General features: G+C 37.9%; 1 protein-coding gene across 1 annotated transcript; it reads right to left on the bottom strand.

Annotated features, from left to right (window-relative positions):
* Window positions 1-186: 186 nt before the first annotated feature.
* LOC113041222 (uncharacterized) lies at window positions 187-11,895 on the bottom strand. Its single transcript, XM_026199637.1, has 10 exons — window positions 11,790-11,895; window positions 10,317-10,649; window positions 9,065-9,085; window positions 8,748-8,762; window positions 2,745-2,762; window positions 2,426-2,505; window positions 1,229-1,334; window positions 1,029-1,142; window positions 657-842; window positions 187-553 (listed from the first exon to the last, which is right to left on the bottom strand). The coding sequence occupies exons 1-10, from the start codon at window positions 11,821-11,823 to the stop codon at window positions 498-500; spliced, it is 963 nt and encodes a 320-aa protein (XP_026055422.1). The 5' UTR covers window positions 11,824-11,895; the 3' UTR covers window positions 187-497.
* Window positions 11,896-12,381: the final 486 nt, after the last annotated feature.

Raw genomic sequence — 12,381 nt, 5'->3', positions numbered from 1 at the left:
TTTTCTCTGTTTTTGTTCATTTTGAGGAATACTGAATCTGTTTTTGTGCAGGTGAGATGAGTAAACTAACTCATATACTTTTTTTTTTTTTGTAACTTAAATGTAATGCATTACTTTGGCAGTTCTTGAAAAAGTAATCATATTAATAGCTTGCTATACTTGCAATGCATGACCCAAAAACACTGGTTATGGGATTACTGTTTATTGACCAATATAGGAGATGGTTGAGGATAACAGCGGTCTATTTTATTAACTTTAATATAGCCACAAATTATTTTATAAAGCATTAGATTTTTTACATAAACTTCAACCAATGATTCAATGTTATTTTTTTATGTACAGTATACAGTCTCCTTTAACAGTAGATGAACAGAACTTGAAGGATGCTTTTGCACTCATAGAGTCCGGATCAAGGCATCTTGAACAGATTTAGTTTGAATCTAGACACCAGACACCGGAGATCTTGACTGCTGCATTGGAAACACACACTATGCATGTTAGTTTGGCTCATCTAGACTGATTTCAGTGAAGATATCTTCTGCTGCTCCCTGCCCTGTAATACACACATAAACACAAAGTGACACTGTAAACTCACAACATCACACATGCATAGACCAAAAATCATTCTACAATTACTTTCTTTTGGTTCTACTGACCGGCATTGCTGAAATTATTGTTGTTTTCGTTTTGCGTCGTATCGGTGGCTTCAGCTTCGGTCAAATCGTTTAAATCAGATTCGCCTCCGAGCAGATTCAGGCACAGGTTAAAATCCTCGTCCTTCATTGGTGGAGACAAGCTCGAGTTTGAAGAGAAACTATTTTCTTCTGGAACATTCTGATAATCTTTAAGATAACAGACGGGAAGATCATCACCAATACTGAACACAACAAAGTGAGCTTTTACATCTCATTCATTTCCCTCTCAGTGAAGACAGCAACCATCAAGAGAAGGCTTTCAGTTATAAAGCTATTTGAGAGCTTGCTTATAATGACAGATGTAAAAATGCTACTGTTTGGAAAATGCTTTACCGTTGTCATTAGTGGATGCTTCTTCAGTTTTCTCTCCACAAGACCCATTTGCTTTGGGATCAGTCTTCTCCTCTGACTTGTCCTCTTGTACGTAGTCCGCACACACAGACAGATCTGAGCAGGAAGACATAGCGAGAGATTAATCAAAACCTACAGGTAGATTTACAGGTTTCTGATCAGACATTCACATTCACACTTGCCTTTGTTAGTTTGTTCATAGCTTATGCCTTGTTGGTCGTTTCTGAGCGGGGTGTCAACGTAATCATTGGCAGCTACGTCCACACGAGTCAGATCAAATGAGTAACTCTACAATCACAATGCAGGAATGATGAAATTAGAATACAGTAGATCACATTAGACTAAGTGTGTGTGTGTGTGTGTGTGTGTGTGTGTGTGTGAGAGAGAGAGAGAGTATGCAAAAGCCCCCCCAAAGAAATATACATGCAAGTATGTTAAATGTTGTTTCATTTCATAATTTAATTAAATGTTTTATTTTATATAGTGCGATACAGGATACAGTAAAAAAAAAAAAGCAAATTGTACGAAAACTGCAAGAAATGACTAAAGAGTATTTAAAGCATGAGAAAAGTAGGTGGATAAATAAATGAAAAAAAAATAATTTGATAAATTAAAATTAGTTACATTTTCAGTTAAATTATAATTGATCTATTAACATTTTTATTTGATAAAAATAGAATTTCAAAACAAGAAATTATAGTGTGAGCCTATTTAATTGAAGTGGGTTAGTGAATCAATAGAAATACACTATTTTTGTAATATTGTTTTTATTTATAGATTAAATGACAGTGTTATCCTCTTTGATGTTAGTGATTTAAGCAATTCAATAATAATAATAATAATAATAATAATAATTCATATTACCTAAAGAGTATTTAAAGCTCGTGAAATGTAGGTGGGTAAATAAATGAAAAAAAAGATAAATTAAAATTTGTTACATTTTCTATTAGTTAAATTTAAATTCATTTATTAATAAAAATAAAAAAAATTAGAATTTCAAAACAACAAAATAATTTTCTAAATTATAGTGTGACCCTATTTAAATGAAGTCGTTTAGTGAATCAATTATAAAAAAATAGTAAACAATATTAAAATAAACTATTTTTGTTCAATTTTATTCATACATTTTTTATTTAATAAAATGCAATACAGGATTAAATTCGAAAATGGTAAGAATTCAAAATGCCAGTAAATGACACCGTGGCACTCTTTGATGTGTGATTTAATTGATTCAATATCAATAAAATTAATTTAAATGAAGGAAATGTACTCAATTTCCCTACTTATGGTAAGAAGGTGATTCTAGTCAGAAGACAGCGTACACTAGGGTTTGTCACAGATCATAATTGTACAAATTTAAACAACGTATCAAATCTTACCCTTGTTTTCTTTCTCAAATAATACAAAAGGCCAAGCAGGGAACCAATCATGAGCAAGAAGAGGACCAAAATGATGACACCTGTCAAAAACACACAGAGATCTGTTGTAGTGGTTCTCAGTTTATAATTAAATGGTTTAATGGGTTAATTAATGAATAGTCTGATCAAGTGACAGTCATTGAAGTCGTCATTCGATCACAGGTGACAGTGAAGAAATGTATAATGTTACGGAAACTATTTCCTTTCAAATAAACGCTGTTGTTTTTAATGTATTTTTAATCAAATAAATGAAGCCTGTGTTGTGCAGAGTCAAGCTCACCTCCTGTTACTGTTGAATCTGAAACAGAGAAATGACAGCAACTTAATATGTTAAAACTGATTAATGTTTTGTTGTAGTGATACAATACCAAGTTTTGCATAATAACTATATTATCATTTATTATTATATAATCAAGAATGCATTACATTGAACAAAACTGACAGTATAGACATTTATTATGTTACAGAAACTATTGCATTTCAAATAAATGCTGTTGTTTTTAATGTATTTTTGACAGTGGTGGACGAAGTACACAAATCAAGTACTTGAGTAAAAGTACAGATATGCAGGCTATAATAAAATATTACTCCAGTATTTTCTATGTACTTAAATAAAAGGTGCTGATAGATATATTTATTTACCAATTTCATATAGGTTACTTTTGGACTTTTTGGACTAAAACTAATGACAGTTTTGACCTATATGATTTTGAGTTACAATAATTAATCCTAAAATTCAACATTTGTAACTTTTAGCAGATTCAGTCCCGCGCGCGCTCACACACTCTCAAATATTCAGTTCACTGGAGACTCGCACTAAACGGTTCATTCGAATCAGTTAGTTGTCGACTCGAGAACCGCTGCAATGAATCGTATGGTGCGATTAGCGAACCGATTTAAACGGTTCATTGAAAAGAATCGGTTCATTCATTAAAGAGCATATAGTATATTCAAAAACTAAACAAATCGTGCCTAAAAAGTGCACGCATCTAGACTAATGTAAAGTTACATGATGAAGTCATACTAGTGCGCATGTGCATTTTGAGTGCGTTCTTTCACTGAATTATTCGGTGTATTCAAATGCATTTATGAATGATCACAAAATTCAAGATATGGGGGTTAGAAAATGTATATATTTATATCATTTTATGTAGTTAATCAATATCACACAAAGAGTCCCATTTCAGTTTTTCTCCAAAAATCTGCATGATTAAAATGTGATATTAAGTTACTACAAACAATAATTTAATTACAAATACAAAATGTTGCAGAATAATGTAATATATGAATGAATAATGGCCTAAAGAAATAATAGCCTTTCTTGTCATTATAGAACCTTTTTAGCACAAAAGGTTCTTTGGAGTTGAGTAAACAACCCTATAGAACCCAAATGAACCCTTTTTACTAAAAGTGTGTTGTCATAACGTTCACCTTGGAGATTGAAAATGTTTCTTTTTTGAGACCCCAGGAGCCCAAATTCAGACCCAGAACAATAAAACCCACAGAAGAGGTGGGAGTTCAAAGGAGGAATCTTTATATTACCAAACTGCAGGGAGAGGAAGAGTAGATATAAGTCGATATGCAAGATTAACCACAATCTGATGTGATCCGACCACCTCAGAGAAAACCAGTGTTGAGCTGCTTTTGAAGCACAGCAGCTGTGGTCAAAGAGTTCTCCTGTGTTCTGATTGGTGGATGATGATGATGGGTGGATAAAGACTAGAGCAATCAAATAGTGAGACAGTGTGATTGGATCTGCTCAGCTGGTTATGTTCGTGGATGTTTCGACGTGGAAAGCATTTCGGAATGGAAATATTGATATTTTCCCCCCAGTTTGGGGACCACGAATCATTTGAATCAGTTCGAGAGTTCGAAGCGGCTTCGCGGATCATTTGAGTCAGTTTGGGGATCGCGAATCATTTGAGTTGGTTCGGGAGTTCGGAGCGGGGTTGGCGAATCATTTGAGTCAGTTTGGGGATCGCATATCATTTGAATCAGTTCGGGAGTTCGGAGCGGGTTAGCGAATCATTTGAGTTAGTTCGGGAGTTCGGAGCGGGTTGGCGAATCATTTGAGTCAGTTTGGGGATCGCAAATCATTTGAATCAGTTCGGGAGTTCGGAGCGGGTTAGCGAATCATTTGAGTCGGAGCGGGATCGCGAATCATTTCAGTCAGTTTGGAGATCGTAGCAGGATCGCGAATCATTTGAGTAAGTTTGGGGATCGCAAATCATTTGAATCAATTCGAGAGTTCAGGCAATTATTTAAATCTTAAGCTACGCAAATCATTTAGTGATGTTCACTAAACATTATAGACTCGTTTAAAGAGTTCTGCGTTATGAAAATGTGTGCATTGAATTGATTCAGTCGTGTTCAGGTGATCACTTAACGCTTGTCATGACATCTCTCTGCTTGCATGATAAATATTATTTTAGAAATTAATAATTATTTTAGTTTAACACGACACACTTGTTCAGTGATAACTACGGAAAAAAATATAAAAAAGTAATAACGGTCTTATCAAGTAACTGTACAACATTGTATCCGAATAAATGTTGTGATTGTTACAAACACAAATACTGGCTGTTACATGAAAATTTTAATATGTAATTGTCATGATTCTGCCCTCGTGTCCTTGATTTTTCCTAGTCTTGAGGCAGGATCATGACAGACCCATGTTTTGTGTACAAGCGCATGGCCTTGTCTTTGGGCCATGTGCTTGTTGTCTCGTTCCCTTGCCCCGCCCCCCTTGTTAACCTAGTCGTGTCTTGATTGTCCCATCTGTGCCACCTGTCGTGTCTTGATTGTTCCCCCTATTTAGATCTCCTAGTGTGCTCTGTCTTGCGTCGGTTCATTGTACCTGTACCTGTGATTGTTCCACTCTGTGATTGTTCCTTAAGAAGTGTTTGTATTACCGTGAGTGTTTGTTTATAGTTAGTATTTAGAGTCCTTGTTTATCTTGTCAGTCCAGTCCTGTTTTAGTTATTTAGTCTTTACCTTGCTCCGTGTTTTCCCCCTCGTGGGTTTTTGTTTCCCCTTTTTGTAATAAACCCTTTGTTTGAGAATCCCTGTCTGCACCTGAGTTCCTCCCTTACCAATACCTGTCAGAATGAACCGACCACAAAGGAACTCAGCAGACAGGAGGCAATGCTGGATGGCATCAGCCAGCCAGCGAGATTGTTTTGAGGGCTCTCGCCTTGTGGTGTTCCGGGGGACCAGGGGAGGTCGTTCCGGAGCGAGCGGGCGAGAGGAGGAGCCCCAGAGGTCCCCACCTACCCAGCTGCCCACGGTCCCAGAGGGTCGTGTCCTGGCCGTGGCAACCCTGGGGGATCAGGCAAGCCCCTCCCAGAGTCCTGAGGTGCCCTCCACAGCCAGCAGTCTCCCCATGAAACGAGGGAGACGGTTTTCATGGGAGTCTACTTCTGAGTCTTCGGCGTCCGAGACTGCCCTGCCCGAGACCAAACTCCCCCAACCCGCCTCTGACCCAGCTGTGGCCTCTGCACCGCGCCCAAGGAGGAAGAGGAGGAGGAGGGGGCCTGCCGGTCCTGTGACCCTGCCTCCTCCCGTGCCAGCAGCGGAGAGCGCTGGCGTGCCCGTGCCAGCAGCGGAGAGCGCTGGCGTGCCCGTGCCAGCAGCGGTGAGCGCTGGCGTGCCCGTGCCAGCAGCGGTGAGCGCTGGCGTGCCCGAGCCAGCAGCAGTGAGCGTGCCCGAGCCGGCAAAGAAGAGAGCTGCAGTCGTGAGAGCGGAGGAGAGAGCCGCGGCCGACTTTGCAGCAAAGACTCTTGTACAGTCTGTCTCATCTCGTAAGGAGATGCCAATTGTCCTGGCTGCTAAAGCCTTTTCTGATTATTTGTCCCGTCTTGTCCAAATCCTAGAAGTCCCGTCAGTCCTGTCTTGTCCCCTGACCCTGTCCCCAGAAGTCCTAAGTGTCCAGCCGTTGTCTCCCCGTGTCCTGTTGATGTGTCCCCGTGTCCTGTTGATGTGTCCCGTTGATGTGGCCCCGTGTCCAGTAGATGTTGTCCCCCCGTGTCCAGTAGATGTTGTCCCCCCGTGTCCAGTAGATGTTGCCCCCCCGTGTCCAGTAGATGTTGCCCCGTGTCCAGTAGATGTTGTTGCCCCGCGTCCCTTGTCTGCTCCTGTCATGTCCCCCGTCAGTAGTCCCGAGACCCCTCCCCGCCCCTCACCACCCAGACCTGCCCGTACCCCCCGTCGTCAGCCTTCGTCCTACCCTCCTAAGATTCCTACCCCTCCCACCCGCCCTGGTCTGTCCCCCATGAACTTTGTGGTCCCGCCCCTCCCCTTCCCTGTTTGTTTTTTTTGATTTGTCACCCTAACCCTGCCGTTGTGTATTCATGTTTGCCATTGTTATTATTTGTCATGTCCTGTTGGTTTGTGTCTGTGTCCCAGTCTGTCATGTCAGTCGTGTCCCGTGTTTGATGTTCCCTTGAGGAGCGTCTGGAAGCCGCTCCTTAAGGGAGGGGTTCTGTCATGATTCTGCCCTCGTGTCCTTGATTTTTCCTAGTCTTGAGGCAGGATCATGACAGACCCATGTTTTGTGTACAAGCGCATGGCCTTGTCTTTGGGCCATGTGCTTGTTGTCTCGTTCCCTTGCCCCGCCCCCCTTGTTAACCTAGTCGTGTCTTGATTGTCCCATCTGTGCCACCTGTCGTGTCTTGATTGTTCCCCCTATTTAGATCTCCTAGTGTGCTCTGTCTTGCGTCGGTTCATTGTACCTGTACCTGTGATTGTTCCACTCTGTGATTGTTCCTTAAGAAGTGTTTGTATTACCGTGAGTGTTTGTTTATAGTTAGTATTTAGAGTCCTTGTTTATCTTGTCAGTCCAGTCCTGTTTTAGTTATTTAGTCTTTACCTTGCTCCGTGTTTTCCCCCTCGTGGGTTTTTGTTTCCCCTTTTTGTAATAAACCCTTTGTTTGAGAATCCCTGTCTGCACCTGAGTTCCTCCCTTGCCTAAACCTGACAGTAATGTCATAATTATAAAGTTTTTAAAATTTACACATGTAATTGTTGCATAAGGCTATACATTAATAAGCGTTTATTGATAAAAAAAATATATATATATGGTAATCATGTTAATATGTTTTCATTTACAATACCATGAACCACGAGTAGTCGAGTAAAGGCCCGTTCACACCAAGCACAATAACTATAAAGATAACGATAAAGCTATAGTTCTAAAAATCGTTCTCAATATTAAAGAATAGCAGAGTCCACACTACAACTATAACGATAAAGGCATAGAGAAACGGTATTGTTGGAATAATTTTCAAAACGATTTTTTTTTCAGCTGATGAACGATACAAACAAACCCCTCCCTTCCATAAGCATACTCTGCTCTGATTGGTCAGCTGGAATTCAAACAACATCAGTCTACAATAATCGACACATTCTTGGGAAATTGTGGGTTCACAGCGAATTATCAGAACTACTAAAACAGTAATATGCTTTAACTGGAAACTTAAAAGCTGCACTAGGTAGGCCTGTACATCACATATTAGCACAAAAACCTAATTGAAAATATACACATAACGTATAAATCGCAGCCTACTATTTAACTTTACAGGTTGTGGTTAGGAGAGTTTGTTAGTCCATATTAACAAGATTAGAAACCAATGAAGATAAAAGCCAAGATTAGAAAACCAGTACTTCTTAAATTACATGCATACAACAAAAGGATTGAATTGTATTTCTGTGGTATCTTTATCTCAGCATGATGTAAACACACTAATAGTGTAAAGTGTTTGTGGGCGGGTCAGACTCTGTTCGTATTTCATAGACAGGCGGGATTATGCAAATGTGTTACCCAGTGACGTATCCCGGTAACGGGCAAAAGATTCGAAAATATAATGACTCATTGAGTCGACTCTCTCTTTTGAGTGACAGTATCTTTATTAATCATGCACTTTTTTGATTGAGAACTTTGCAGATTGTTTTTATTTAGGGATAGCTTTGTAACTGCAAAAGAGATATTTTTCAAAACTCATATGACCTGCTCTTTAATCGGACACTTTCCTAACACAATACGTTTTAGGAAATGTAGGGTTAAAAGTACGATTTTATGCTTTGGGATGTAGTAAAAGTTACTCAAAATAAAACTAGGCTACTCTAGTAAAATACAGATACTTGAAAAATTTATAAAAGCCACTCTGTTACTGTCCACCACTGATTTTTGATCAAATAAATGAAGCCTGGTAAGGAAGGAAGAAAAGATGTTTCTCATCTTCCACAAATAAAGCAGATGCTGTGTTGTGTAGAGAGTAAAGCTCACCTTCTGCTTTCATTCCTGTAACAGAGCAACGATCACATTACAACAGCTTAATATGTTAAAACAGCTGTGATGCATTCAAAAGTTTGTGATAATAATTTTATTCTTAAGAAATTAATAGTTTTATTTAGCATGGATGCTTTAAATTGATCTTAAGTGACAGTCAGAACATTTGTACCGTCACAAAAGATTTCTACTTCAAATAAATGCTGTTGTGTTTACTGTGATCTAACAAATGAAGCCTGGTAAGGCAGGAAGACAGCATCTTTCTCATCTTCCACAGTCAAAGCAGATGCTGTGTTGTGCAGAGTCAAGCTCACCTCCTGTACCCGTTGTTGAATCTGAAACAAAGCAACGACCACATTACAACAAACACCCCAGAAGAATGAACTATAGATACACTGAGAAACAGCAACAATGATAAGAAACATCTGCTTTTGAGAGCATGCAGTTATGAAGAAATGATTTTTTTTGGTGTGAGTCTACAAACATGCTGCTGTTACACACAAATTCCTTAGAAGAGAGAGAGAGAGAGAGAGAGAGAGAGAGAGAGAGAGATTTGGCTGCTGTGGTAAGTCAGTGTTCAGAAAGCGAGACACACGCTGACACTCGCACACACTCACACTTTAACCGCTCAGATCTCCGCTCTGCAAGCCCTTCACCCAGATCGCCATTTCCTCACCTTCCAGAAACATCTCGTGTTTGAGCTACTACAGTATGCATTTTAAATTATTTTTTTTTTGCAAAAAAAACTGTCTTTTTATTATTTATAGTGTTTTTTTTGTACATACTGGATTAAAAGTATAATGTAAAATCTCATTGAACTGTTTCTTCTGCGCTAGGCTGCATTTATTTGATCATGATGATATAAAAACTCACAATATTATAACAGTTTGAATATTCTATGTGAGTCTTTTTCGATTTATTGCTGTGATCAAAACTGAATTTTCAGCATCATTACTCCAGTGTTAATTCAGCATCAAGAAATTAAAACTTTTATTAAGCAAGGACACATTTAATTGATCAAAAGTGGAACATAAAATGCATCACTGTTTCCTCAAAAATATTGTGCAGCACAACTGTTTTCATCATTGATAATAATCAGAATCATCATATTATACTGATTTCTGAAGATCATGTGACACTGAAGACTGGAGTAATGATGCTGGAAATACAGCGGAGCATCACAGAAATAAATTACACTTTACAATATATTCATATAGAAAACAGTTATTTTAAATAATTATAATATTTCACAATTTCACAGTTTTTCCTGTATTTTTGATCAAATAAATGAAGCCTCTGTGAGTAGAAGAGACTTCTTAAAACTCTTCATTTTTCTAAACTTTGGACCAGTTGCACAAATGTGTGTTCATCAGTTTAATGTCAGGAAGCCGAAAGCAAGTCATTTTTGAATTCTCAATAAATAAAAGAACCTAATATAATAGAAAAATTTGATGATGTCAATATGAGCCCTTCAAACCACTATCTAGAACCACAATCGAAAGTTTTAAAGAGACAACAGCCTCCATTGCCCAGAAGCACCGAACAGATCATTAGAAATCCTCCAACCTTTTTTCTCTGGAGTAGTATGGTGCTTCACGTCATGTGTGGTGCTCTCTGGACGTGCTGTTGAGGAGATCGCTGCGCTGGTGCTTCCGTTAACCCTTTGAGATTCAGTGACAGAATGTTCTCTACTGCTCTCAGTCGTACCATTGAAATCATTTGGCTGATTTCTCCCTGAGCCAGATTCTACCGTGCTCGAGCCATTCCCAACTGTTATAGATTTAGTTGTCGTCACAGTAGTGTTAGAGTCAGATATGTTTAATACTGCATTAGTGGGCATCCCTGAAGGAGATGGTGATGGCGTGGAGAACATCCCATAATCACAGAAGAGAAGAGCAACTGAAAATGTAATAAAACAGGGCAAAGCATTAACAACAAAAGAAACAGTATGCATTAAAGGGGTCATATGATGACGATTAAAATGTTTCCTTTCTGAGGTTACAAGCTCTTGGTGCATAAAGAAGATCTGTAAAGTTGCAAAGACTAAAGTCTCAAATCCAAAGAGATATTCTGCCACGCCCCAAAAAACTCCTTGTTTAAACACGCCCCCACATATATACATCACTATGTGGAAATATTTGCATAATGCCGCCAAGCAAAAGCACTATGCAGGGCATAGAGGACCTACAATAATGTACAGTATTTTTTTAAATATATATATTTTTTTACATAAAAGCACCAAATAAATACACATATACACCAAAATACACAAAATAATGACACTTAAAAAAAACATCATATGATCCTTTTAATGCCTTACTTTGCATAAGCATACAAACCTACTCAATACCTTAACTCAACAACTACCCTTTAAACATTAATAAGCAGCTAATTAGGAGTTTATTGAGGAAATGTCGTAGTTATTAATAAGAATTAGACTTTAAAATAAAGTATGCCTATATATGTGTTAAATTCAGCATTTATGACATTTCAACAACCGTGAGGAAAAATAAAAACAGACACAAATGATAGACGAATAAGATTATAGAGCAATAAAATGAATGCAAATATCATTCAACAGAATTTGATGAAAAATCTTTCATATTGAATTCATATCTCACATATCTGCCTCCAGATTGCAAATATATGAGCACATTGTTGGGATTTTGAAGAGATGTGATTTTTATTTTCTCACAAGAGAAACACTTGAGCAGCGTTTACTCTATATTTAATCTCATTGCTATCAAGGGCAAACAACTGGTTTTAAAGAGATTTTATGGGAAAAGACAGTCACAGTATGTATAGGAAGATATAAAAAAAAAATTAAATGCACAAAGTCAATAAATACAACAAACAAACAAAAATGTTATTGTATTTTTCTATCTAACAGATTTAAAGTTTTAATAGATGCTGTTTTTTTGTTTGTTTTTCCAGATTTGAATTTTCAGACAGGATAAATATTGTTTAATATTAGTTCACACAAGCTTTGCTCAAAATCTAGTCCAAAAAAAAAAAGTAGAGTAGAGTAAAGTAGCTCACCAAATAAGTGTGGAAGTACACGGTAAGTGCGCATCTTTCAGTCCGGTCTGCTTTGGTTGATAGTAACCGTTCAGCTCCACCTAAACTGAGTTTTCTGTTCTCTGACACTTCGTCATCAACGCCTTTGAATCATGCAAACCACAGCGAGGCCTAAACAGGAAGCCAGCAGCACAGAGACACACATGCAAACATGCACCTTTTCTAACCATTCGTAGGAAGTTCAAGTAGAACTACAAGCACGAAGAAATGCAAGATGTGACATCTATATTAGACTATAAAAACTATACCTTTGAGCCAAATGTCAACATTTTTTGAATGCACGTTTAAATTATTGGTGTCTACAACAAAAAGACTCTAGTTTGTTTTTATAGTTTAAAAATATTGGCATGCCAGTATAGTTGCATAACAGGCATGATTAGATTTATAATTAAATCACTAATACAAAGAAACAATACATTTTGTAAGATTTGACCTGTGTTTTATTTACATGGAATATTTTGCAAAAGCTCAAATCAGTGGAATGCATGCTGAAATCAAAGTAGGCCAGTTGTTGTTTTTTTAACCTGTAGTGTACATTAATCTTACTAAACAG

Source organism: Carassius auratus, chromosome 23 (genome assembly GCF_003368295.1).
Source record: "Carassius auratus strain Wakin chromosome 23, ASM336829v1, whole genome shotgun sequence".
Taxonomy (NCBI): domain Eukaryota; kingdom Metazoa; phylum Chordata; class Actinopteri; order Cypriniformes; family Cyprinidae; genus Carassius; species Carassius auratus.
Note: the sequence above shows the minus strand (reverse complement) of the source record. Positions and strands in the feature narration are given on the sequence as shown.

What these genes read in the sequence shown, in the direction of transcription:
- LOC113041222 (XM_026199637.1), bottom strand. Translation starts at nt 11,823, where the DNA reads ATGCGCACTTACCGTGTACTTCCACACTTATTTG. An exon ending in TACTACTCCAGAGAAAAAAG is followed by an intron (nt 9,086 to 10,316) that starts GTTGGAGGATTT and finishes GCTTTGTTTCAG; the next exon opens with ATTCAACAACGGGTACAGGA. An exon ending in ATTTGAGAAAGAAAACAAGG is followed by an intron (nt 1,335 to 2,425) that starts GTAAGATTTGAT and finishes TTGTGATTGTAG; the next exon opens with AGTTACTCATTTGATCTGAC.